The sequence below is a fragment of the Ochotona princeps genome, chromosome 19 (genome assembly GCF_030435755.1).
Source record: "Ochotona princeps isolate mOchPri1 chromosome 19, mOchPri1.hap1, whole genome shotgun sequence".
In the NCBI taxonomy this organism is placed as follows: domain Eukaryota; kingdom Metazoa; phylum Chordata; class Mammalia; order Lagomorpha; family Ochotonidae; genus Ochotona; species Ochotona princeps.
The window spans coordinates 6,068,074-6,094,337 of NC_080850.1; the positions used below are offsets into that span (position 1 = coordinate 6,068,074).

The 26,264-nt window shown below is 53.5% G+C and overlaps 1 protein-coding gene and 1 non-coding gene across 2 annotated transcripts in view; one reads left to right on the plus strand and one right to left on the minus strand.

The window, feature by feature from the left end:
- Positions 1–17,481, plus strand: part of STK10 (serine/threonine kinase 10) — an 81,127-nt gene extending 63,646 nt beyond the window's left edge. The window contains exons 11-19 of the mRNA XM_058677863.1: positions 3,138–3,261; positions 3,612–3,791; positions 6,219–6,311; positions 7,368–7,497; positions 8,720–8,844; positions 9,864–10,052; positions 10,715–10,840; positions 12,453–12,566; positions 17,026–17,481. Coding sequence (XP_058533846.1) covers positions 3,138–3,261; positions 3,612–3,791; positions 6,219–6,311; positions 7,368–7,497; positions 8,720–8,844; positions 9,864–10,052; positions 10,715–10,840; positions 12,453–12,566; positions 17,026–17,166 — 1,222 coding nt within the window. The 3' untranslated portion in view covers positions 17,167–17,481. The remainder of the gene's footprint in view (positions 1–3,137; positions 3,262–3,611; positions 3,792–6,218; positions 6,312–7,367; positions 7,498–8,719; positions 8,845–9,863; positions 10,053–10,714; positions 10,841–12,452; positions 12,567–17,025) is intronic.
- On the minus strand, positions 2,082–2,187 carry LOC118760120 (U6 spliceosomal RNA). Its single transcript, XR_004996592.2, has one exon. It is a non-coding gene; the product is annotated as a U6 spliceosomal RNA (small nuclear RNA).
- Positions 17,482–26,264: the final 8,783 nt, after the last annotated feature.

The window sequence follows — 26,264 nt, forward strand, 5'->3', positions numbered from 1 at the left end:
CCATCTTTCCATCCATGTGTGCGTCCATCCATCCATCCATCCACCATCCTATGCGTTCATCCACCCAATCACCCACTTCTGTACTCGTCCATTTGGCTGTCTACTCATCCACTCACTCCCCACCCACCCACAGGTTGGTGGCCCAGTTAGATGTGGTGGGGCAATGTAGAATACTAAGATGGCATCTGACCGAGGGTACTCTGTAAAGGAAGTCATTGTAAGAGCCTGGGCTGGGGGAGGCTGCTGCAAGTGGAAGTCCCCGTGGGCCTTACACAGAGCTGGAGGAGCACCGAGGTCCCCAGGGAGTGACTGCAGGGCTTGTGTAAGGAACTGAAGGCACAGGGCTGGGGGATGGGGCATGAGGTCAGGGGAAGCAGGTAGGATCCTGCTCACATAGGCCAGGTGGACCAGAGACCGTGCTGGCACTGGGCTGCCTGCCTTCCTCCCATCATCCTGTTTGGGTTTTCTGTTGCTTGCTCTCCAAGTCGTCGTTTCTGGAGTCAGGATTTCCCTTTCTTTGCCACTGTGGAACAGTGTCCTCTGTAGCAGATACTGAAGCAGAAGCCTGCCGGTGCATGATGGAAACTGGCCCTTGCCAAGCAGCCACTGGCTTGTCTTCCCTATCCGTGGAGCAGGTGCTGTTCCTGGCACGTTGGTTGGGACCTGGCCAAGCACTTGGCATGTGCATTCTCTGCTTAATTCCTCAGTGTTTGAGTGGGAGAGGTGGTTTGCTTCGTTTTACAGGCTACGAAAGAGGCTCACAAAGAAGGGGTGACACAGCCCCCAAAGGGCACTTGGCAGGGAAGTTACTAGAGCTGAGATTCAAACAAGGTCTCTGGTGCTAGAAAATATTATTAGCCATGCAAAGCCTATCCTCTTGTAATGGTTGGTGGGCAGCTCTGTGAGCAGGTGCAGCCCCCACAGAGCTGCGGAGAAGGCTGGCCAGGCTGGCCTGGGCCGGACCTCACACTGGGGAGCAATCCCAGGTTATGGACAGGGAGCCTGCCAAGATAGGACCCAGGACTGTTGGGCCCCAATCCTTCACAGCCACCAGGGGGCGCCTGACTTAGCCCAGAGTCCCAAATTCTTCCCGAAAGCGTTTGAACTTCTTTACATTTCTGGTTATATAATGACACTTGGTAGTTTTAACGCACTTGGCTAACAAGAAGCGTGGCTGATACGTTGGGGCTTATCTGCAGGCCTTGTGTCTGTGAGTGCACACCAAATTAGAAACTGAAGGTGTTAACCAAATAATTGCAGTGAGATTCAGTTCTTAAAAATACGTAATAGAATGTCATGGTTAAAAATTTAAAAATCAAAGAGGAAGAAGCCAGAGAGTGGTAGATCTCCCCACTTCTCCTTCCTGTTAGAAAGTCTGTGCCCTCCGTCTGCACTGATGTTTTGGGTGTGATCTGCCCAGAAGCACTTGGTGCTGGGATTGGAGAGTTAACACACTGAGCCACGTGTGCTGCTTGCTTGTCTTGAGGTTTTTCACCCAGTGATAGGTTATGTAACAGACCACTGCTTCACTAACGGGGGATCATCCCACACCTGTTTGTAACATTGTATTTTAAAACTTGATTTATTTATTTTTATTGTAAAATCAGATATACAGAGAGGAAGAGAGACAGAGAGGAAGGTCTTCCATCTGTTGACTCACTCTCTAAGTGGTTGCAGTGGTCAGAGCTAAGCTGCTCCGAAGTCAGGAGCCAGGAGCTTTTTCCAGGTCTCCCACGCGGGTGCAGGGTCCCAAGGCTTTGGGCCATCCTCGACTGCTTTCCCAGACCACAAGCAGGGAGCTGGATGGGAAGCAGGGCTGCTGGGATATGAACCAGCACCCGTATGGATCCCGGTGTGCTCAAGGGGAAGACTTTAGCCACTAGGCTACTGTGCCAGGCCCTCCTGCTTTCTAAACCTCAATGCTTAATAGCACTGTAAATAGAATTCCATCCTACAGCTATATGGAGAGTTTCAGGATCTGTCATTTTATTGGAGAGGCAGAGACACGGAGGAAGAAGGAGGAAGATGTCCCATCCTTTGATTCACTCCCCATGGGTGCCCACAATAGCTGAGACCAGTCCAAAGGCAGGACGCAGGGACTCAGTCTGTGTGTGATCCTTGCGCAGGGGCCATGCTAATCTTCTGTGTATTGTTCCGATTTAGTATACGTGCTGCCGAAGCGAGCACGGGACTCAGTCTGGATGTCCGGTGTGGATAGCAGGGACCCAGTGACTGGGGCCATTGCTGTTGCCTCCTAGAATCCGCAGTAGCGGGAGGCTGGAGTCAGAAGCAGTGTCAGAGTTCAGACTGCCCCGCGCTAGGCAGGCGTGCTAGCTGCTGCGTTAAATGCCTGCTTCCATGTGTATATATTGTAGCAGACTTACCTGGACTGCGATAGCTGGGGTTTATTTCCAATGTTGTGTTATTATACACATTTCTATTTCATGGCGTAGAGTAAGGAGTTCTTTCAGTCAGTCCCAGAAGTGGAACAACTGTGCTAAAAGACAAAAGATGGCTGCAAGGTGTCTTCACGCAAGTCCACGTTCTGTCCATCAACATATATAAAATTATCCACTTCCCCACACGCCTGCCTCTATAAGCTCATGGAAATGAAGTTTCTTTTTGAATTTGTGGTTCATCCACCTATGGGGGATTTTACGACTTCTTCCTGGAGGCTTAGCACGTTAACCCTCCACCTGTCGCCCTGGCATCCCATATGGGTGCTGGCTTGAATCCTGACTGCTACACTTCCAATCCAGCTTCGTGCTGATGATCTGGGAAAACAGCAGAGGAGGGCGCAAGTGGAAGACCTGAAAGAAGCTCCTGGCGTTGGATGAGCTCAGGACCTTGGCCATCGTGGCCATCTGGGTAGTGAAACAGCAGCAAATCCATCAGTCAGTCAGTGACATTCTGCCTGATCTTTGAGATCTGTGCAAGTTCACCCTCTTCTCGGGCTGGGCTCATCTTCTTTCGTATCTGCCAACATGGTTACCATTGCATCAGTGCTGGATGTTAGTCACTTGATGGCCGCCTCAGGAAGCCGCTGTCTAAGTCTTAGCTTGATCCTGCCATGACCGAGCCCTCTGCAGCCACCCCTTCTCACCGTGAACTTCTGTTTGTCTTTGGTGCCCCTCCAGGCGCCAGGAACTCCGAGAGCTGCGGTTGCTGCAGAAGGAAGAGCACAGAAACCAGACGCAGCTGAGCAGCAAGCATGAGCTGCAGCTGGAGCAGATGCACAAGCGCTTCGAGCAGGAGATCAACGTGAGTGGGAACGCGGGGCCGTGGGAGCCTCTCGCGTGCCCGTGGGCGCCTCTCACACGTGCCCATGGGCCGAGCCGGACGGCTGGCTGTGCCTTCCCAGCGCCCTCGTGTGGTGACCTGCAAACACGGAATCCCAGGCGGGTTGCTCTCTAGAGGGGAAATGACCCTCAGGCAAGGGTCTTGTGAGGTTGTGGTCTGCTCCCCTTGGGCACATGAGACCCAGTGACGTTAGGTGACTTGCCCCAAGTCACACAAGAGCTGGAATGCAAACCCAGCCCTGAGCTCTCCCCGTATCCCTCCCAGACACAAAGTGGCTGCGCTGACTTCCTCTCCACTCCTGCCCCTTCCAGGCCAAGAAGAAGTTCTTTGACACGGAGCTGGAGAACCTGGAGAAACAGCAGAAGCAGCAGGTGGAGAAGATGGAGCAGGACCACGCCGTGCGCCGCCGGGAGGAGACCAAGCGCATCCGCCTGGAGCAGGACCGGGACTATGCCAGGTTCCAGGAGCAACTGAAACTCATGAAGAAGGAGGTGAGTGAGCTGGGCAGAGACTGGGGTGTCTGGGGTCAGGTCGGATGCCTAGGACCCCATCACTGCAAACTCAGTCGGACTTCAGCCACATAGGGTCGCCTGGGGCTTGTAAGCCTGGCGGGTTCAGGTGTAGGGCGTGTCTGCGAGTGCTCACTTCAGCCACGACCTGGCAGCCACTTTCTTGGGGTGCCTTGGTGTACAACTGAGTCCCTGCTGTGAGGCTGCGGTGGCCTCCTCCACAGCTGCCCTGGGAAGATGCTCTGGGAATCAGGAAGCAGCATTAAGCCTGGGATCTGGAGATGCCATTTCCAGCTAAGTGGGGAAGCAGGACATGCCCGGGCTCCCCCACTTTCTCCTCCTCCCACGTGGGAGGCCGCTACTGCAGGCCACACTGCCCCATAGCGCCAGCCCTTCGTATGTACATGGGTCTCTTGGTTGCATCAAATGGGGACAGCAGGTGCTGATCCTGCATCGAGTCGGGTATGTAAATCCGGATGCTCACAAGCATGTGACCTGGCAGTTCTCAGATAGCACCTGCCTCTGGCTCTTCCAATGTTTGGATGTCCCGGAGGTGCTGTGTTGTAACTGGGGAAGGATCCCTCGGGAATTTGTAGATAAAGCTCAGTTGTTTTCCTTGGGAGGAATTGTGAGGCCCTCAGGGACTGTTGAAGAGCGGGGAACTTATGCATCTCTACAGCGCTTAGTCCGTGTTGGCTGCCCTCGGGAATATGCCCCTTCTTGTGCCACCTGCTGGTTCTGGGTGGGCCAGCGGGTGTTGCCAAAAAGTACTGACCGGAAACAGGATGGTCTCAGTTTGTGTCCGCCACCTTGATTACTTTACCAGCAGGCAGGTCTGTGTGGACCTGGTGCAAAGAGGGCAGAGGGAAAGAAGCAGGACTTGTGCCCACTCTGCCAGCCCCTCTGCCAAGTCCTGGCTTCCCTCCGGGGTCACCTACTTCCAGTACTTTTCAGAGTCCCCAGGTAGTTACTGTGGGTATTTGTCCTTGAGTTTTCCTGGCAGCCAGCAGGAGCACTGGCCCATGCCAGCCTGCTGTACCATGCCAGGGAGTCGGGGTGTGCCTGCTGTATTCCCCCCAAAGAGGTGGGCTTTGTCTCTCCTGATATTCAGGCCAAACCTCTGCAGATGAAGAGGTATTCCTTGATGGGTGAGGCGGGCTTTAGGAAGTGGTCTTCAGGCCACAGGCACTTGCCCCTTTCCTAGGATTTACTGCAACCCCTACCGTGGCGGGTGAGTGGGGACCTGCGCCAGTGGTTGGTGGGAGAGCGCAGCCCCAGTGCGCATTCCCTCGCATACATGGGTGAGCAGGGGTCTGTAGGTGCTCCACCCTACAGGGCCTTGCAGGAAGCCAGGCAGGGGTTGGGCACCATGCTGTGTACCCGCCAGCCCCATGAGCTCCAGAGAGAGAGAGAGAGAGTCCCTGAGCCCAACTGTCCCCTTATAGCCATGGGAAGTAGATTAAGATAGTTCTAGGGGCCAGCGCTGTGATGAAACAGATCTAGCCACTGCCTGTGGTCCTGACATCCGATATGGGTGCTGGTTCGAATCCCGGCTGCTCCACATTTGATCCAGCTCCCTGCTCGTGGCCTGAGAAAGTAGTGGGGGATGGTTCCAGTGCTTGGGCCCCTGACAGCCATGTAGGAGACCTAGATACAGCTCCTGGCTTCAGCCTGACACTGCCCCAGCCATCGTGGCCATTTGAGGAGTGAACCAGCAGATAGAAGATCTTTCTCTCTGTCTCTGCATCTCTCTCTAACTATCTTTCAATAAATAAAAATAAATCTTAAAAAAAGTTCTAAGTAGCATAAATCTCTTCTTACTCCTATTAGAAAAGTCTGTGCCATAACCACAGCTAGCAGACTAACAGCTGGGGCAGTTGAAGCCAGGAGCCAGGAGCTCCATCTGCATTCCCGCATGGGCATCAGGGAGGTGTCAGTAGTTGGACCATCCTCTGCTGCTCTCCCAGTCACATCATTAGGGAGCTGGGTCAGACGTGGAGCAGCTGGGACTTGAACCAGTGCTGTGGTTGGGCTGTCCCCACTGCAGACTGTGACTTTCCCCACTATGCCACAACACCGGCCCTGGTAGGAACCCCTAATTGCCGCTGACTAGGTAGACAAATGTGTCCCCAAGAAGCCTTCTTGTAGACTAACAGCGTGCAAGATTGTGCTTCTTGGAGAAGAATGGATAAGGGGACATGTCAGAAAGGCTTGTGAGAAGCTAGAAGTTTCTGCAGAGGGCTGAGTTGCCGCCACAGCCAGAGGGGGTGCCTAGCAGTGGACCACAGCGCCTGCGTACCCTGGGAGCAGGCTGTGGGCAGGAGGAGGCCGGATGGCCGATCCTGCAGGTGTAGCCTGGGAGATGCGACAGGTGCACTGATGACGCTGTCCACACTGTGTCTGGTGTAGGTGAAGAACGAGGTGGAGAAGCTGCCGCGGCAGCAGCGGAAGGAGAGCATGAAGCACAAGATGGAGGAGCATGCGCAGAAGAAGCAGCTGCTTGTGAGTGTTCTGGCCTCAGTCGGGGGCGTGCGAGGCTGCGGGGCTTGGGCTGGGGTGGAGGAGCAGTTGCGGGTTGGTGGGGGGTAGTCCCAGCCTTGACACCCTGACAGGTGAACAGGAATCGCTTCTATCTTGGCTGAAGCCCTGTCCCTCAAATGCCTGAATCCTGCCCACCCTGCATGGCCCCCTGTTTTTACCTCCTCCAGGCAGCCTTCTCTGATTGTCCTCTACACAGCTAGAAGTAACATCTCAGCCAGTTACACTGACCCCCCACCCCAAAGCCCCAGCTCCTGTGTTGTCTCAGGGTCATTTAGAGGTCACATCTGCTTGATCAGCCCGGGAAGTCATGTGTCCACAGAGGCCATCCCAGTCATTGGCAACTCATTCCCTTCTCGACCCCCTTGGATCATTGTGAATTAAATGTCTGCCTCTCAGCTGCAGCTTCCTGATCATCCGGCTCTGGGAGACGACAGCAATGGCTGAAGTGATTGGGTTGCTGTCTGTCTCGTGGAAAACCTGATTGGGTCTCTGACTGTAACCCAGCACCAGTTCTTCTGGTCATTTGGGGCACTCGTGTGTGTGTGTGTGTGTGTGTGTGTGTGTGCGCGCGCACATGTGTCTCCTTACCCTCTCTCCATCACCTGTCAAGTTGAAAGTATTTTTTAAAGATTTATTTTAGTTTTCTATGAAGGCCAAATTTACAGAGAGAAGGACAGATAGAGAAAGTTCCTCCATCCACTGGCTCACTCCCCAAGCAGCCACAACAGCCAGAGCTGAGCCGATCCAAAGCCAGGGCCCGGAGCCTCTTCCATGTCTCCCACGTGGGTGCAGGGTCCCAAGGCTTTATACCGTCCTCGACTGCTTTCCCAGGCCACAAGCAGGGAGCTGGATGGGGGGAAGTAGAGCAGCCAGGACACGAACTGACGCCCACCAGCACTGCAGGTGGAGCCTACTAAGCCACAGTACTGGCTCCAAAATAATGGTTATTAATTAGAAAAATAATAATCATATTGGGATGTCCCTCAAGGCAGCTCTGTCCTCCCCTGTCCTCTGCAGGACCGGGACTTTGTCGCCAAGCAGAAGGGGGACCTGGAGCTGGCCATGAAGAAGCTCACTGCGGACAACAGGCGGGAGATCTGTGACAAGGAGCGCGAGTGCCTCAACAAGAAGCAGGAGCTCCTTCGAGGTGGGCGAGCCCGTCTGGGCCCGGGGGCTCGCTGAGGACACCCCCGACCTGGGAGACCGGTAGGCTGGGAGCAGCTGCCTGGCCTTCTCCATCCTGCTGGCTGACAACATCCTCTGTGGTAACGCTGAAGCCAGGAGCAAGGCGAGGCCACCAGCTGTCACCGGCACTATCGGACCTGCTTCCGAAAGTCAAGGGGAATCAGGCAGGAAGTCTGGAAGAGCTGGGTGGCAGAAACCAGATGCAGAGGAGCCCCAACTGATCTAAACGTGGAGTGTCTACTGGGCCTTGTGCCAGTGCCACAGACTCTGCACCTTAGCTGGAGGGTGGGTCCCTCTGTTGCTGCCTTTCCACGGGCAGCTGAGCCATGGAGGGTTCTTTGGCCCACATGTCTGTTTGGGCTGCTCTAACAAAGTCCTTGGGCCCTGGGTGGCGTATACACAACAGACATTGATTCTCACTTGTCTGGAGGTTGGAAGTTCACAGCCAAGGTTGTAGCAGGTGTGTGGCCCTGGTGAGGACCTGCTTTCTGCTTCATACACACAGCAGAGCTGGCACCTTCAGGTAGCACCCCTAGGCCTCCTTCCCGGGGCGCTAAGCCCAAGCACGAAGGCCCGCCCCTTCCAAAGGCCCTGCTGCCTCATGGCATTATTGTAACAGCTAGAATCCCAGTATTTGAATGGGAGAGACCCAAATGGTCAGACCCAAACCCAGGGGCTGCGCAATGCCTCATGGCTGATGGAAGACCAAGCTGTGGTCACAGGCGGCAAGGATGCCTGCCTGGCCCAAGTGTTTGGGCCGGTGTGGGGTCCATGGATGGAGTTGTGGGCTCCTGGCGCTGGGGTGACCCAAACCTTGACCTTTGGCAGCCCTTTGGGAAGTCAACCAGCAGAGGGCAGTGTTCTCTGTTTCGCCCTCCTCTCTCATTCTGCTTTTCAAGACTGAGCAGGTTTCTTATCCAACCCAAGGTGGAGCTGAGCTCAGGCCTTCATCTCTGGTTCCTCTGCTCTCTAACCCTGGAGCTCTGCCCTTGCGCAGGGGCTGAGCGCTGGCAGCCCTGGGGCTTCGGGACAATTGAGGAGGTGGGAGGTGGTGGCCAGTGCTAAGCAGGTGGTTGACCAGGTGCGGTGAGGGGATTGGTGGGGGAGGAGCCTGGCTGTGGGCACGGAGCCCAGGGGGCTCTGCTAGGCTGCACACAGCTCACCTGTGCGTGTGTCCTCCGCAGAGCGCGAGGCAGCCCTGTGGGAGATGGAGGAGCAGCAGCTGCAGGAGCGGCACCAGCTGGTGAAGCAGCAGCTGAAGGACCAGTACTTCCTGCAGCGGCACGAGCTGTTGCGCAAGCATGAGAAGGTGAGCCGGGGGGCTGCAGGGCTGCGCTGGGTGCCAGCGGTGCCCCCCGCCCCGGAGGAAGGAGCCCGCCGTGACCCCTGGAGGGACGGCGAAGGCGGGAGGTGGAGCAGGGAAGCCGGGCCAGCAGTGGGGTCCCAGGACCACCCACCGGTGCCTCTCTCTTTGTCTTGCCTTCTTGGCTGTCCAGTCCCTGTTCATGCCATTTTCTTATTATTTCCGTCCCTGCCATGCATGCGTTTCCTCAGAGAGCTTGCAGCTCTCCCCCTGCTCAGAGCCCTCTTCCAGACTCAGCCAGGGCCCCTGCAGTGTGACCAGGGCGCCCTCTGCGTCCCACTCCCACGCGAGGATGGTGACAGTTAAGCTGAGGCCAACAGAAGCAGTTGGGTGAGGAGTTTGTTAGGAGAGTCTACAGAAGGCTTGGGAGCTCACCCATCCGGGGAGGCTTCTTGGAAGAGGTGATGCCCAAGCTGGGAGGCAAGCCCCCATTGTTGTAGTCATTTGGGGAGCTAGTCAGTGGGTAGAAGATATCTCTCTCTCGCTTTCCACAGCTCCCATCCCGCCTTTCAAATAAATAAATCACCTTTTTTTTTTTTTTATAAAGAAAAGAGCACCAAAATAAGCCTATCTTTCCATTTCCCTTTTCCATGTATATTTTTTAAGTTCCTGTGCATATTAAAGTGTCGGGCATCTCAGGCGCTTACTTCATGGGACAGTATCAATACTGCATGTCCCGGGAAAAGACCCAAACTCAAAACTTGGAAATATGGTTTCCACTAAACGCAGTTGGCTTTTGCACTATTAATAGTCAAAAAATGTTGTCAAGCAGACCATCATAGGTAGAGGACTGTCCTTTGAAAAGCAGGAGCAGAAAGTGTTCTTTAACAGTAGCAGAGATAACTTGGCTGTGCCGAGCACCCTGGGCTGCATAGTCCAGCCTGGTGGCCTTTGCCCTCCGAGCATGCCAGGTGCCTGGAGCCCAGCTGACCTCGCCGCGCCTCTGTGTGTCTCCTCCCCGGCAGGAGCGGGAGCAGATGCAACGCTACAACCAGCGCATGGTGGAGCAGCTCAAGGTGCGGCAGCAGCAGGAGAAGGCGCGGCTGCCCAAGATCCAGCGGAGCGAGGGCAAGACGCGCATGGCCATGTACAAGAAGAGCCTGCACATCAACGGCGGGGGTAGTGCGGCTGAGCAGCGCGAGAAGATTAAACAGGTGGGGCCGGGCTGGCCGGGCTCTGGGTGTGGGGTGGGGTGGGCTGGCGGGGCTCTGGGTGTGGGGTGGGGTGGGCTGGCGGGGCTCTGGGCGTGGGGTGGGGGTGAGGTGGCAGTGCTATAGACACTGGGTGGGGTGTGACCTCAGCCTGATGCTGTTGGAGGAATGACGTAGCACAGGGTTCTGGAAGGGCACCTGCAAGTCCCGGGTCAGGGCCTGGGAGCCTCACTGGGTACATGATGAATCTGTCCCTATGGAGAAAAGACCTTGGCCTTGTGCCGTCTTTCGTGCTACTCCCTTCCATGGCTGTTGAGGCGGACACCCACTTCTCTGCTAGTTAAGCGCTCCTGCCCACTCGCATACACCCACATGGCTGGGACATGGAGCCAGTGGCCTGGGTGCCTGTGATTGCTGCATGGCCCACACATGTATTCCTGCACGTCACTGCAGTGTGGTATCCCTGCCAACCTACGAGCTCCAGAGGGCAAGAACTGGATCTTAAAATGGTAGAGGTCGCTGTTTGAGGGGGTCCAGGGAACAGGAAGGGGCTGTGCATAGACCAGACCCTTTGATGACCCTGCCGAGCAGGGCTGCAAGAGACCAGCCAGGCTCCTGGCTCCCCAAAGCACCCACTCTCTCCCTCTCTCTCTCTGTGGGGGCAGTTCTCCCAGCAGGAGGAGAAGAGGCAGAAGTCGGAGAGGCTGCAGCAGCAGCAGAAGCATGAGAACCAGATGCGGGACATGATGGCGCAGTGTGACAGCAACATGAGCGAGCTGCAGCAGCTGCAGGTTAGCAGGCGCCCTGCCCCGCCCTGCCCCTGTGTGACCTTAGCTTGCCCAAGCAGATGGTGCTTGGAGGGCAGTGGCTCAGCTAGCAGGGACATGCCCAGGTCCACTGGACAAGTGATGTTGGGCAGAGCACATCACCCGGCAAGCTCTGCTCTACACAGGCCTGAGATGGACTGGGGGTGGGGTGGAGTGGCCTCCCATTGCAAGATTCAAGCCATTTGTGCAAGCAGTGATCGCTCTGCAAAGGGCCTCGCCCAGGCCAGGCAGGTGGGACAAGCTGCTGGTTCTTCCAGTTCTTGCTGTGTCCTGAGATTATGTGTCCCCTCTTGTCTGTTTTTCCACGGATCCCTGGCCTTAAGACTTGGGCCACACACAGGAGAGGCCTATCCCAGGAGCTGGTACTTGGAGCCCCCTTGTGGTGGAACAAGGCAGTGTTGGCCCAGGAACGGGGACTGACCAACCTACATGACCTCAGGACGGCTCAGGCTGCTGATCTGTCTGGCCATTTCTGGAGAGCCAGAGAGGAGCAGAGAAAACAGTGCAGTGGTTTTTGTCTGCCACCGTGTCAATTTTACTGATTTTAAAAAGATTTATTTATTCGGGGCCCAGAGCAATGGTTCAATGACAGTCTTCACCTTGTATCCGCCAGGATCCCATAAGGGTGCCAGTTCTTGTCCTACTTGCTCCACTTCCCATCCAGCTCCCTGCTTGTGGCCTGGGAAAGCAGTCGAGGGCACGGTACAAAGCCTAGGGATTCTGCATCCGTGTGGGAGACCCAGAAGAAGCTCCTGGCTCCTGGCTTCGGATCAGCTCAGCTCTGGCCACTGCAGCCACTTGGGGAGTGAACCAGCAGATGGAAGATTTTTCTTTGTTTCTCCTCCTCTCTGTAAAGCAGCCTTTCAAATAAAAATAAATAAATCTTTTTTTTTTTTTTTTTTAAGAAAAAAAGATTGAAAGGCAGGGAGATGGAGAGAAAGAGGTGAAGATCTTCCATCCACTGGCTCACTCTTCAGGTGCCCACCACAGCTGGGTCTCCCGTGTAGGTGCAGGGACCAAGCACTTGGGCTTTGCTGTTTTCCCAGGCTCATTCACAGGGAGCTAGATAAAGCAGTGGAGCATCCAGGATTCTTAACTCGTGCTCCAATATGGAATGGTAGTATTACAAGCAGTGGCTTTGCTTGATGTGCCTTATAACACAATGGTTTTGTTTGTTTGTTTCAAGATTTATTTTTATTGGAAAGGCAGATTTACAGAGAGAAGGAGAGATGGAAAGATCTTCCATTCACTGGCTCACTCCCCAGATGCCACGATGGGAAGTGGAGCAGCCGGGACATGAACCAGCGCCCATGTGGGAGCCTGGTGCTTGCAGGAAGGGTTAGTCAGAGGAGCTATCATTGCACTGGGACCCAACACGGTGTTTTTTTATGTGAACATTTGAAACAGACTGAGCGGTCAGAAAACAACGTTTGAATAAATTTGATAGGCTGCTTTATGGAGAGATGGGATGTTTACCAAGGAGCAGGTGTCCTTGGGGCTGCGGCCTGGGGTGGGTTTCAGCTCGCTGCCTCTGCCGTCCTATTGTCTCACCTGTTCTGCCTGGGCTTTGTTCCAGAATGAAAAGTGCCACCTCTTGGTGGAGCATGAGACCCAGAAGCTGAAGGCATTGGATGAGAGCCACAACCAGAACCTGAAGGAATGGCGAGACCGACTCCGGCCACGCAAAAAGGTACACGTGCCTGGGCTGGCGCTCCCGGCCACGCGGCACAGGACTGGGGCTCTGGAGCCGCGGGATCTGTTCCGGTAACTGTTGGCTCTGTAGCCTTCGTCAGATGGAACCCAGCCTGAGAAGGAAAGATGTTTCCTCCAAAAAATATCTAAATGTCTTTGATTTAATTTCTTTTTGTAAAAAAAAGTATTTATTTTTATTTGAGAAGTAGATAGATAGAGAGAGATCGTCCATCTGCTGGTTCACTCTCCATATGGCTGCAATGGCCAGAGCTGAGCCGATCCAACGCCAGGAGTTCTAGGTCTCCCATGTATGTGTGTGCTCTGGGGCCCAAGAACTTGAGCCATCCTCTGCTGCCCTCCCAGGCCATAAACAGGGAGCTGGATGAGAAGTGGAACAGTAGGGATGTAAACCAGTGCCCATATAGGATGCTGGCGCCACAGGCAGAGGTATGGCCTACTACGCCATGGCATTGGCCCCTATTTTAATTTCTTTGAAAAGCAGACAGACATACAAACCCAGAAACATTGGTTCACTGGTTCACTCCCTAAATGCGTACAACAGCCAGAGGTGGGCCACGCTGCGGCTGGGAGCTAAGTATTAAGTCCACATCACCCATGTGGGTGGCAGGGACCCATGTGCTCCAGCCATTGTCCACTGCTTCCGAGGGCACATGCTAGCAGGAAGTTGCAGTCACGGTCAGCTCAGCTTCACCTCATCCCTCCTACACGGGCTGTAGGCGTCCCAAGCGGCATCGCACCTGCTGTGCCAAACACCACCCTCCTTTGGGGTTCCTTTGAGAGCATGAACCGATCCTGGCTCTAAGAAAGCTTGAGAACCATTGGCTAGAGGTGCCAGAGGGTCCTAAGGAGAGAGAGTTAGCTGGCACGGGCAACAGGAGCAGGTGCAAGGAGTCCAGGGGGAAGGCAGATTGGCAGATCAGGTGGAAAGCTGGGGAGGGCCAGGTCAGGAGGCAAGAGGCAGCCCTGGGGAGAGGAAGAGGAACAAGGGACAGAGCTAAGTGACCGACACTCAGGCTAGCTGCCTGGGAATCTGGGCGAGAGAAAGTGCTGGGCTGGGTGGTGGGAATGGACGGCTGGGATGTAGATGACACAGCTTGGAGGGTATGCAGAGCTGTGGGGCCGAGTGAACTCAGGGAGAGAGATGGCTACGCTAGGGGTTCGAGTTCAGGCATTAGAAATCAGTAGATGTGGGCCTGGCGAGATGGCTCAATGGCTAAATCATCACTCTGTAAGTGCCAGGATTCCATATTGGTTCCAATCCATATCCCAGCTGTCCCACTTCCCAACCAGCTCCCTGCTCGTGGCCTAGGAAAGCAGTAGAGAAAAGCCTTGGGACCCTGCACCTGTATGGGAGACCTGGAATCTGGCTTCTGGCTTAGGATCAGTTCAGCTCTAGCCGTTGCAGCCAATTGGGAAGTGAACCAGTGGATGGAAGATCTCTCTCTCTGTCTCTTCTCCTCTCTGTAAATCTGCTTTTCCAATAAAAATGAATGAATCTCTAAAACAAAAAGGAAAAGTTCCCGCCGGATAATCTTGAGGATCAGCAGTGGGAACCGACTCTGCCGTAATCTTGACCTTGTCAAGAAGCAGTGCTGGCTGTGTTAGGATGGTAGTAAGGAAGCGAGGAGAATTGGTTCATCTCTGCTATTTTCTGGAGGTTCTTGCTGGTCACCAGTTTTGGGATTTGGAACCAGCTAGGTTCATTTATTCCCCTTAAGGAATTGGCCAACACAGTTGTGGGACACAATGAGTTCAAACTCTGTGGGACAGGCTAGCATGGGGGGCCAGGGGAGACCAGGGACAAGCTGAGGTGCAGCCTCGAGTCTCAGTGCAATCTGGAGACAGAATTCCTTCTTCCCCATCTGTCCTCCTAAGGACTTCAACTGAGTGAATATCATAGGTGTTCATCACATTTAGAATACACTCGGGATGCACATTTGATGCAGTGATGAAGACACTATAGGGGAAACATGCCTCCCATATCAGAGTGCCTAGGTTCAAGTCCCAGCTCCCCTCCTAATCCCAGCTACCTACTCATGAGCCCCTAAGAGAGAGCAGGTGAGGACTCCCATGCACATAGTCGGATCCTAACTGCCTACGTGGGCGCCACCTGGAATATCTGGTTCTTGGCTTCAACCTGGTCCAGCCCTGACTTGCAGGCAGTTGAGGAGTGAACCAGTGGATGGATGATGTCTGATTCCTGTCTGTTCACCTCTCAAATAATTCAAACCTATCTAGTGATATCAGGACTGATGTTTGACCCTGCAACTGGGTACCAATGACATCACTGAGTTGATGCATCAATTCAGCCATCCCACAGCCTCAGTGTGGTTATTGATAGAGTGGACAGGTCAGTACTGTAAAAGGTCACCAGCCTGTGACGGTACAGGCTGAGGGCATGGTCATGTCCTACTACCCTCAGCACCTGGACCTTGTGCCCATGCCCTGAAGCTCTGGGGCTCGTCTGCCATGCCTCACCAGTTCTGCTGGTGGAGACTGCGCTGTGAAAAGGAGGCAGCTGCCCTGTCCGCTGCGCAGTGGCCCTGGACTTCCTTGAACAGGGACTGCCCTTGCTCTGTTGATGGAATCTTCTGGCTGGAAGCTGGCCAGGGCCCCACACCAGCAGCCCACACGCATCCCTCTGTGACCGTGGCCTGCCAGCTCTTGATACTTGATGCTCAGATCATTACTGTTGCTGACGTAGGTTGGCTCTGGCCCTGGTTCTGTCGCTTGGGGCTTCTTCTGTTCCTTTGGCACGATCCCGGGAGAATCTAGAAATGAGTGAGTGAATTGCCCCCAGCAACTTCCTGATGACTCAGACCCCCTCGTGGGGTGGCCTGGCCGGTGGGCATTGGATTTTTCTTGTGGGGGGCTGCCTCTTTGCACAATTCTTATTTTTCTCCCTTAAGATTTTAAGCATTTCTTTGTTTGGAAGACAGAGTTAGAGAGAGAATAGAGATCCTTCACTTATAGATCCAGTCCGCTAATGTCTACCATGGCTGAGGCTGGGCCAGGTCACAGCAAGTAGCATTGAACTTCATCTGGGTCTCCCGTGTGGGTGGCAGTACCCAAGTCCTTGGGCTGTCCTCTGCTGCTTTCCCAGGCACATTAGCAGGAAGTTGGATGGGAAGTGGAGCAGCTGGGACTCATGGGCACTCATGGGTGCCGGCATCACCTATTACATCCTCACCCACTCTATGACACTGGTCCGCTCTTTGCACAGTTCTATGTAAATTTCTGCGGTTATTAGTAACCTGGGTTGCTGCTGAAGCAAGGACTCAGAGGTGAGGATTTTCATTTTGGAATACATGGTCTTTCTTTTTTTTTAAGATTTATTTTTATTGCAAAGTCAGACATATAGAGAGGAGGAAAGACAGAGAGGAAGATCTTCCATCCGATGATTCACTCCCCAAGTGACCACAACGACTGGTGCTGTGCCAGTCTGAAGCCAGGAGCCAGGAACCTCCTTCAGGTCTCCACGCGGGTGCAGGGTCCCAAGGCTTTGGGCCATCCGTGACTGCTTTCCCAGGCCAGAAGCAGGGAGCTGGATGGGCAGTGGGGCTGCTGGGATTAGAACCGGCACCCATATGGGATCCTGGCGCGTTCAAGGCGAGGACTTTAGCCACTAGGCCACCGCGCCGGGGCCCATGGAATACATTGTCTTTTATACTCTGAATCATAACCAGCAGCCCTCGGCTGCTTTTCTTGCCTGGAGAGCAAAGGAGATGACTGTTACATTGTGGAGTAGTTTTAGAAAAAAATATATATTTTTTTCGTATTTCTTTTCAATAAGTATGCAGTGCCGGATAGGAGCAATAAAGTGGTGCTTGGATCCTGGCCAACTCAGAATACAGAATTAGACTCAGCCAGCCTTCCCTCCCAAGCTGGATTTTTCCAGCTGTGAAGTAGATGTTAGCTGACTACTGCTCATGGCCCACCACCTGTATTTGTGAGTAAAGCTTTATTGGAACACAGCCGTGCTCATTCCTGTACACAGGATCCATGGCTGACTGCAGTGGCAGTGGCGTGCCTGGAGTGACCCAGCCAATGGAAGATCTATCTACCCATCTCACACTTAGTACCCCAGAGAGCCTTCTTGGTGCTTGTAGGGTAGGAGACAACTCTTTTGGAGTCTCCTGCTAAGCTGCCACCCTACATGGACCCCCGCGTCACCACAGGCTGCAGCTGGGTGCTGAGTGGAGGCAACAGCGTAAGAACCTCCTTGGGTGATTTCAGAAGGCAGGTGCCTGGGTCAGGCCACTGTGTGACTCTCACAAGTCTGCCCTTCTCCCTATTCAATCTCCCTCCCGCCTCTTCAGCTTCTGACTGCTCCCCCAGCCCCACCTAGGCTTGGGAGGGAACTTTCTGGAGGGGAAATGCTGGCGCATGCGTGGCCTGGGGATCTGACTGGTGCCGTCCGCCCTCTCTGTCTGCAGGCTCTGGAGGAGGATCTGAACCAGAAGAAGCGAGAGCAGGAAATGTTCTTCAAACTGAACGAGGAGGCTGAGTGCCCGAACCCCACCACGCCCAGCAAGAGCACCAAGTTCTTCCCCTCCAGCTCTGCGGTGGCTTCTTAACTACACCCTTCATTGCTCTGGGCTGTGTGGGGCACCCTGGGGGTGCCCTGATCCCACTCTGTGAACAACGGACTCAGGTTCGCCTTTTCTCTTGCTTCCGTGCCAGCTCAAGGCCAGCGCCAAGCCTGCTGCGGAGCACCCGGGCACTTGACTTCTGCACCCAGGCCCTGGTGTGCGTTCTCCCTGAGCCTGGATCCCTGCGGGCTGCATGCAGGTGGAGTCGGGGCCTGGATGCTCTGGGTGCTGGGGAGCCCCCGGCAGGCTGCCTCTGGACACTGCAGCGCTGCCCACGATGCAGTGTGATTCTTGCCGGCTTTTCAGCCATTCCTAGCGGACCAGACCAGAAGCAAGGCCCCTAACCTCAGGGGGTGTTCCTCATTCCTCCGACCCCCCCCCCCATTTTGCCTTCTGCTTCCTGCAGTGTGTGTCTACATGCAGGGGAGAGGCCAGAGGAGGGAGGTCTGATTATGGGTTGTGCTGCTCATGGGTACTTTGTGCCATCATGTACCTGCCCTCCCTGCACCTGTGTGCCCACCCTGTGTGCCTGCCTGCGCCCGAGGCACTGGGTGTGCAGAGTGAAGCAGCTGTTGGGGAACATGCTGGCTGTGGGCACAGGAGGCCCTGAGAAGGCACGGGCTGTGCTGCCAGTCACGTAGAGATGACTTCCTCAGCACACGGAATCTGCCCACCAAGGGCTGCTCCTGCCTGATGCTTTTCCAGCCTGCCTGTGTGTAATGTGGGAAGGCTGGGTTCTTCTGCCCTGGACGCCCCCTTCCTGGGAACCCCATCTTGCATTGCAGACTGAGCCTAGCAGTCCCCCTGGAAAGTCTTTTCAGGACCAGAGAGCACCAGTGGATGACTCCTGCCCCCAGGAACATGGCAGACGTGGAGGGTCTGTGCTCAGCCCGACTCCTGGGCCTTCGATGTCTCGGTGGCCTGACCAGAGGCTGCAGAGCACGGGAGCCTGGAGAGCCGGTGTGCCAGCATGCCGTGCGTGCACAAAGCCACCTTGTTTCACCTTCTTGTCCCAGTGAAGCCCATTTGGGAGGCCCCTGTGGGAGCACACATGCTTTGAACACCCGGGAAATGGTAATTGGGAGAAGTCCTCAACACGGGCGTGTGCCGTGTGAGTGCTGTTTGCCCGGCGCAGGGTGCCCAAGGTGCCCCAGAAGGTCATTGTCTTCCTCCTGTCTTTTTAAAGGGCCGGCTCCTTGCTCTTGCTCAGAGCAGTTAACTGGATGCTAGCGAAGGGAGGGGCTGTGCTTCCACAGGACAAGGGACACCAACAGGCCTTATGGATGCTGGGTCGCTGTTCAGGTCTCACAGAGCCACGCTCCCAGGCACAACAATCATCTCCTTTTTGTTGCTTGCGTGCCCAGCAGGAGCTGGGATGCCTGAAGCAGCCGCAGTCAGGGTAGGCACAGAGCAGAAGCCCACTTGTGCCAGCCTGCACTAGCAGAGGATCAGGTGGGGCGGGCTGCGGGAGGTGGACCCTTTGTTTACAATACTTCCATCGGCAGCCGGCCGTGAGAGGCCAGTTCGCCGGTTCAGGTATGGAAGGCTCTGAGCAGTCCAGGATTTGGCCGGTCGCTTGCACCGCCCAGAGGCTGTTCCCTTGCCCCAGCGTCTTTGCTGGAGCTGGGGGTCCCGCCAGGTTGGAGCCCCACCTGCCGAGCCACCACGCAGTGTGCCTGTTGCTGAGAAGGTCCGTGCAGTGGTCCTCGTGTCCTGTGCTCAACATTTTCTGTGTGAGGTACAGACGGAACTGCTGGTCCATCTCAGTCTTTTTTTGTTGTTGTTGTTCCTAGCAGAGTAAATAAAACTAACTTATATTTTCCCTTGATGAAGGATAGAAGTTATTTTTATGTAGTTTCCAGACTTTGTATACGGAACTTTTGTAAGATGCGCTCCGCAAAGTTGACTGCAAAGATGTAAATAGGCTTCTAATAAAATAACAAAGTGGTTTGCATTTGGGGCTGTTCTTTTGGATGGGGGGGTGAGGAGGAGGCAGGTATGTTGGTCCTTCTTTGCCTGGCCGGAAAGGGTTTGTGGTCTGCAGCACAGGTGACCCCCTCTGCCCGCCGCCCCCAGCAGCTCCCAGGTCATGGCAGCGCCTTAGGCTTCGAGTATCTGTTTCTGAAAGGAGTTATGCCTGGCAGCTGTGTGTGTCTGTGTGTATGGACTCTCTCCAGACACATCGCTTCACTCTCCTTTCACCCCAAGAGCTGTTAGGTTGGGAACATGTTGAATCCTTTGGCTATCATTTGGGTACTAGTTTGGAAGTTGGCTGACACCCAGAGGTCCATCTGCAGAAAGTCTTAGGGTACTGGTACTGGCAGGTGGCAGCTTCATCCACTTGTGGTATCCGGTGATGCTGTTGGATTAGGTGGTTGGGCCAGGGCCCCACGAAGGAAGCACGGTGGGTTTATTAGGACAGAAGAAGGCCACATACCCCGTCTGTTGCCATGGGATGCCTCCTGGAAACTGCCTCCTGGACCATGTCAGGACATCAGGCGGGGTCTCCCAGGCTCGAATTGTGACCCCCCCAAAAAACAAAAGCACCAAGCAAACTCCTTCTTTTCCTAAGTGCTTGTACTGAGTATTTCGCTGTAGTGAAGGGAAGCTGACTGGACTCATCTTTTACCCGTTGAGGAAGGCGTCACACCTATTTCAGACATGAAGAAATGGATCTGGGGTGAGGGGAAGGATCAGCTGCGCCGTACACCGTGCTGTTGGTGCCTTCAGAACCCACACAGGCCCTACGGTCACACGGATCCCTAGCCACCAGCTGTTCGCCGCCTTTCAAGATTGATTTATTTGAGAGATTTCTAGGTGCAGATGTCCAGCCACTGGTGCTCTCCCCAGATGGCTGCAATGCCCAGGGCTGGGCCAGGTCTAGGCCAGGAGTTAGGAATCCTGCATGGATTTGTTCACAGGAGGAGCCAGGCCCAAGCACTTGTCACCATCTGCTGTTTTCCCAGCTGCACTAGCAGGAAACGGGATCGGAAGTGGAGCGGCCAGGACTCTGAACTGGTATTCCTATGGAATGTCGACATTACAAGCAGTGGCATAACGTGCTAAGCCACATCTCTGGTTGTACCTTGTTTAAAGGGACTTGCTGGCATCCTCTGTGACAATTTAGGAACCCTTATCCTGGGGTTTATGGGTAATAGGGAATTTTTATACTTTAATAGTAAGAAATTTGATTGCTAGGGTTTTTTTTTAATATTTATTTTTTTTAAAGATTTATTTTTATTACAAAGTCAGATATACACAGAGGAGGAGAGACAGAGAGGAAGATCTTCCTTCCTATGATTCACTCCCCAAGTGAGCCGCAACAGGCCGGTGCGCGCCGATTCGAAGCCAGGAACCAGGAACCTCTTCCGGGTCTCCCACGCGGGTGCAGTGTCCCAATGCATTGGGCTGTCCTCGACTGCTTTCCCAGGTCACAAGCAGGGAGCTGGAAGGGAAGTGGAGCTGCCGGGATTAGAACCGGCGCCCATATGGGATCCCGGGGCTTTCAAGGTGAGGACCTTAGCTGCTAGGCCACGCCGCTGGGCCCAATATTTATTTATTTTTATTGGAAAGACAGATATACAGAGAGGAGGGGAGACAGAGAGGAAGATCTGCTGTCCGTTGATTCACTCCCCAAGCGGCTGCAATGGCCGGAGCTGAGCTGATCTGAAGCCAGGAGCCTGGAGTCTCTTCTGAGTCTCCCACGCAGGTACAGCCTCCCAAGGCTTTGGGCCGTCCTCGACTGCTTTCTCAGGCCACAAGCAGGGAGCTGGATGGGAAGCAGAACTGCTGGGATTAGAATCGGTTCCCATATGGGATCCTGGTGTGCGCAAGGCGAAGACTTTTGCCTCTAGGCTACCGTCCCAGGCCCTGATTGTGACTTTTACTCGCCTCCGGCTGGACTGAAACCCTTTCACTGCGGTCATAGATAACAGTACAGTGCTATCAGCAAAACCTGTGACTGTCCCCGGCAGTGAGCACACAGCACATTGGAGCTGCCGATGCATCTCCTACTATGAGGCCGGTTGCCTTATAGTGAAAATTGTTACACTTCAGAAAGTTCATGGAATTAAGAGACATGTTTATTTTGGCACCAAAACCGATTTCGAAATTGCGTATGAAACATCTTGGAAAAAATCATTCTTGGAAAGAATGTGATTTAGGAAAACAAAACACAAGACCTCAATTTTTTTTTTTGCACTAAAATTTGTGTTTTAATTCTGCATTGTGTAAGCTTTTTTAGAATTCTTATGCATGTTATAAACAAACTATATATACGTACACACATACATTCATGTTTTGGGGGCAAGGGTGGTAGCGCAGTAGGTTAAGCCACCGGCTGAGGTGCCAATATCTCACATCAGCGTGCCTGGTTCAAGCCCTCATTGCTACATGTTCTGATTCAGTTTTGTACTGATGCACCTGAGAGGTAGCAAGTGCTGGCCCAAGGACTTGGGCCCTTACCACTCAGTGTGAGATCCAAATAGAGTCCCTGCCTGCTGGCTCCTACCTAACCCGGTCTCAGCTTTTCAAGTCATTTGGGGAATAAACCAGCAGATGGAAAGATCTCTTTTAAAGGTAGAATTATAGAGAGGAGAGCTCCTTCATATGCTGGTTCACTCTCCAAATGGCCGAAATAGATCTGAGCCGATCTGAAGGTAGAAGCCAGGAGCTTATCCTCCAGTCCTCAACATGGGTGCAGAGACCCAAGGACCTGAGCCATTCTATGCTGCTTTCCCAGGCCACAAGCACGGAGTTGGACTGAAGTGGAACCGCCAGGGTACAAACCAGTGCCCACGAGTGATGCCAGTGCTGCAGGTGTCAGCCCACTATGCCACAGTGCCAGCCCCAAAAAGACCCCTTTCTCTGTCAGATAAAAACATACGAATACATATTTGGAATATTTTAAGCCTTTTATTTCCTCCTGTTTAGTTTAATTTCCTGTGTGATCTGTAAGCTTTATATGATGCATTTGGAAATACTCTGAGGAGGGCTTCCTATTTTTTTGTGTGTGGAATACCTGAGGTGCCGGTGTTATAAACACAGTTAAGAATCTCTGTTGCTGGGCCCGGCACGGTAGCATGGTGGCTAAAGTCCTCACCTTGCATGCACCAGGATCCCATATGGGCACCAATTCATATCCCAGCTACTCCACTTCCCATCCAGCTCCCTGCTTGTGGCCTGGGAAAGCAGTTGAGGACGGCCCAAAGCCTTGGGACCCTGTACCACGTGGGAGACCTGGAAAAGGCTCTTGGCTCCTGGCTTTTGGTCAGCTAAGCTCCAGCCATTGCGACCACTTGGGGAGTGAACCAGTGGGTGGAAATCTCTTTCCTCTCTGTATATCTGACTTTCCAATCAAAATAAATACATATTAAAAAAAAAAACCGTACTCTGTCTTCACCCCTGAGTGGGCCTAGACACATTCTGGCCAGCAGGGGGCAGGCCCGGTCACAGTGTCCGTGCGGACTGCAGGCTCCCGGCTAGGAAGGCGGCTCTGAGGGAGTGCTGGAGATGCCAGACAATACCTCAGGAGCCGGTGGGCGCTTAGGAAGTGAAGTCATTCCACTTGGGCACCTCTTAAACGCTAAGCACTAGAGATGTTGAAGTGACTATGACTTCTGACAAGGGCACCATCTTTAAAATCCTGGTCCTAAAAAGGGGCAACATCCCAGCTGACACGGGAGGATCAAGGATGGCTATAGGAGGTGGTGGTGAGTCCTGGGGAATGAATGTCCACACTGGAAGACAGCGACTCAGTTTAGCCATTCTGAGTCCTGATGCTGGAGACAGGGACGAGGCTGGAAGAGCAAGGCAGGCTTCCCAGGCAAAAACGGACTCAGAACAGGTGCAATCCTGGCCTGGGAGATCAGGCAAGAGGGGCAGATGATGCGCGATGGGTGTATTGCCCAGGGCCAGGAGCGTAGGGGTTGGAGCCCAGGACCTTGCAAGGGCGGCGGGGAGGGGGTGTGCGTGGGAGGGGTAAGGGGACTAAAGCTGTTCACATCACCAGAAGCTCTGAAACAGGCCCGGGATGACCTGGACTGCCAGTGTTCACATGTCCCAGGCAGAAGAAAAGGTGAATCCTCTCTGGAGAAGAACTGCCTCTGAACCTTCCATTTTTGCAAACAATTTACAACTAAAATGTCCAACACATGATTAAAAATCACCAGCCGGTTGGCTCTTGGAAGTCCCAGGTCAGGTCGGACTCCATGCTTGGAGCCCTGATTCCAGCCACCATGAACATGCGGAACCTGCAGAGGATACCTGGCACCACAACAGAGGACAGAACAAATCAATCAACTACCCCAGCCATATGTTGGCAGTGAAAAACAGGGCAAACAGAGACTCTAAGGTGGACTATGTCAATCAGTGGATTCTGCAGCGATTTTGTTGTGCTTGGAATGGCGAGACTGACAGTAATTCATAACTGGTGAACTATCAAACCCACTTGAGCAAGACCCTCAGACCATGCCCCACGTCGGGGACCTGGGATGGGTGGGAGGTTGGGTGGGACAGTGGAAATAATAGTCTTACCCACTTTCCTGCAGTCCTTGACCCTTTGTACCCTAATTAACTGTGTAAAGATTGTCAAACAATCACTAGGCATAGAAAAAAATGACAGGAATACCACACATTAGAAATGGCAGCAGGTGACCTGGTGTGGTAGCCTAGTGGCTAAAGTCCTCACCTTGCACGTGCCGGGATCCTATATGGGTGCTGGTTCTAATCCCAGTGACCCTGCTTACCCCCATCCAGCTCCCTGCTTGTGGCCTGGGAAAGCAGTCGAGGATGACCCAAAGCCTTGGGACCCTGCACCTGTGTGGGAAACCTGGAAGAGGTTCCTGGTTCCCGGCTTTGGATCGGTGCAGTACCGGCCATTGCGGCTCACTTGGGGAGTGAATCAGCGGACAGAAGATCTTCCTCTCTGTCTCTCCTCCCTGTACATCTGACTTTGCAATAAAAATAAATGTTAAAAAGAAATAAGAAGAAGTAGAAGAAAAAGCAGAAGCAGCAGCATCAAGCAGCGGGGTGAGTGCTGGGGACAGCAGTTAACCGCTCTTTGGGATATCCGGTCTCACGGCAGAGGGCCTGGGGTGTGTGCTGCCTCTCCCCTCTGGCTTCCTCTTGGTGAACACCCCGGGGGGCAGCAGGTGATGAGTCAGGTAGCAAGGTCCCTCCCACCTCCTTGAGAGATGGGGGCCCTGGCTTCAGCCTGGCTGTTGCAGACATCTGGGGTATGAACCAGCGAACCAAACTCTCTGGGTCTGCCTTTCAAATAAATAAGTCCAAAAAAAAAATTTTTTTTTTAAAGAAAAACATAAAAAAATTGAAAGTGAACACAAAAAGGAACTGGAGTTAAGTCCTCCATTCCAGGCACACAGTGGGTAACCTCGGGGCCTCTGTGGTTTCATGAGTCCACTGCACCACCTCCCCACTGCTACCTGCCATGCCTCCTGCCGCGGACTGGGATGACAAAGGCCCTGGAAAACTTGCCAAATATTTTCTTGTCCAGCTCCCTGGAGAGAGGGCACACGATATGCTGACAAGCCACCAAAACAGCACGGCCCACAAGATGGGGTGAACTTCTCTGAGGACACCTGGGGACCAAAGCAGAGTCCACTGGAATTTCTCTGCTTGCTCATGGAACGAGGGGACTGTCAGAGAGGAGGCGATTAAAAATGGGATTTGAAAAATAAAAAATTAAAAAATTAATTAGTTAATTAAAAAAATGGGATTTGGGTTGCTGAACGAATGTGACCTAGGAAAGAATCAGAGAGTCCAGGAGGGGCTCAGTGGGAATAGAAGTTAAAAAAGGGACCGAACTCCAAACTCCACCTACTGCCCGGGAGAACTATTTTCTTTCTTTTTTTTTTTTTTTTTAAAGATTTATTCATTTTATTACAGCCAGATATACACAGAGGAGGAGAGACAGAGAGGAAGATCTTCCGTCCGATGATTCACTCCCCAAGTGAGCCGCAACGGGCCGGTGCGCGCCGATCCGATGCCGGGAACCTGGAACCTCTTCCAGGTCTCCCACGCGGGTGCAGTGTCCCAAAGCATTGGGCTGTCCTCGACTGCTTTCCCAGGCCACAAGCAGGGAGCTGGATGGGAAGTGGAGCTGCCGGGATTAGAACTGGCGCCCACATGGGATCCCGGGGCTTTCAAGGCGAGGACTTTAGCCGCTAGACCACGCCGCCGGGCCCGAGAACTATTTTCTACTGAGTGATGGAAGACCAGCACAAGACAAAATTGGGTTTGGTGATGGGAGGGCGTGTGATGGTTAATTTTAGGTGTCAAATCCAATTTTGACAGAGTAAGGACTGCCAAGAGAAGTAGTGAAGCCTTCTTCCTGTATATGACTGTTTGCAGAGATTGGTGTGTGAGTCAATCCGGACTGCAAGGAGACCTGCCCTCAGGGTATGTGGGTGTAATCCACTGAGCTGGGGGCTCCCTGGAAGGGCAGAACAGAGAGAAGGTGGGTAATTGGTCACTCTCACTCTGGGAGCTCGGATACGCTTTGCTCCTGCTGACCTAGACTTGTCCTTGGAGTGCCACGGTCCTCAGGCAGCACCCTGGGACACATTCTGCTCAGTGAAGAGATTGTCACAGCTGTGCTGAAGTCACAGCAAGCCAGTGCCCCCACATGCCTGCCCCGTCTCTCTCTTTGCTTTTGAAGAATTGCCGAGGCTGTGTGTTCATGACGGTGTGGGATGACTGGTGGCCAGGTAGAGCAGAATCCCTTATTCCCAGCCCCCATGCCCTGTGCCAGTCCACTAGGGACACGAGGCATGAGCAAAACATAAACTTTATTGCAATAGCTGCGAGGACTTTATTTTTCTATGAAGGGACTTTAAAAAGTCGATGGGAAAAACAGAATTCAAAGAGTTATTTGAACACAAAAATATTTCAAATTCATGCACAGATTTTGCGTGGCACGCATTGTCATTATACGGTGGAAGATCCAATGCATGTATGGATTTCACAATCTTTTGCACCAAAATAAGCCTTTCTTTGTCTTCATTTCTGAAGAAGATTTATTTTTATTGGAAAGGCAGGTTTACATTGAGAAGGAGAGACAGAAA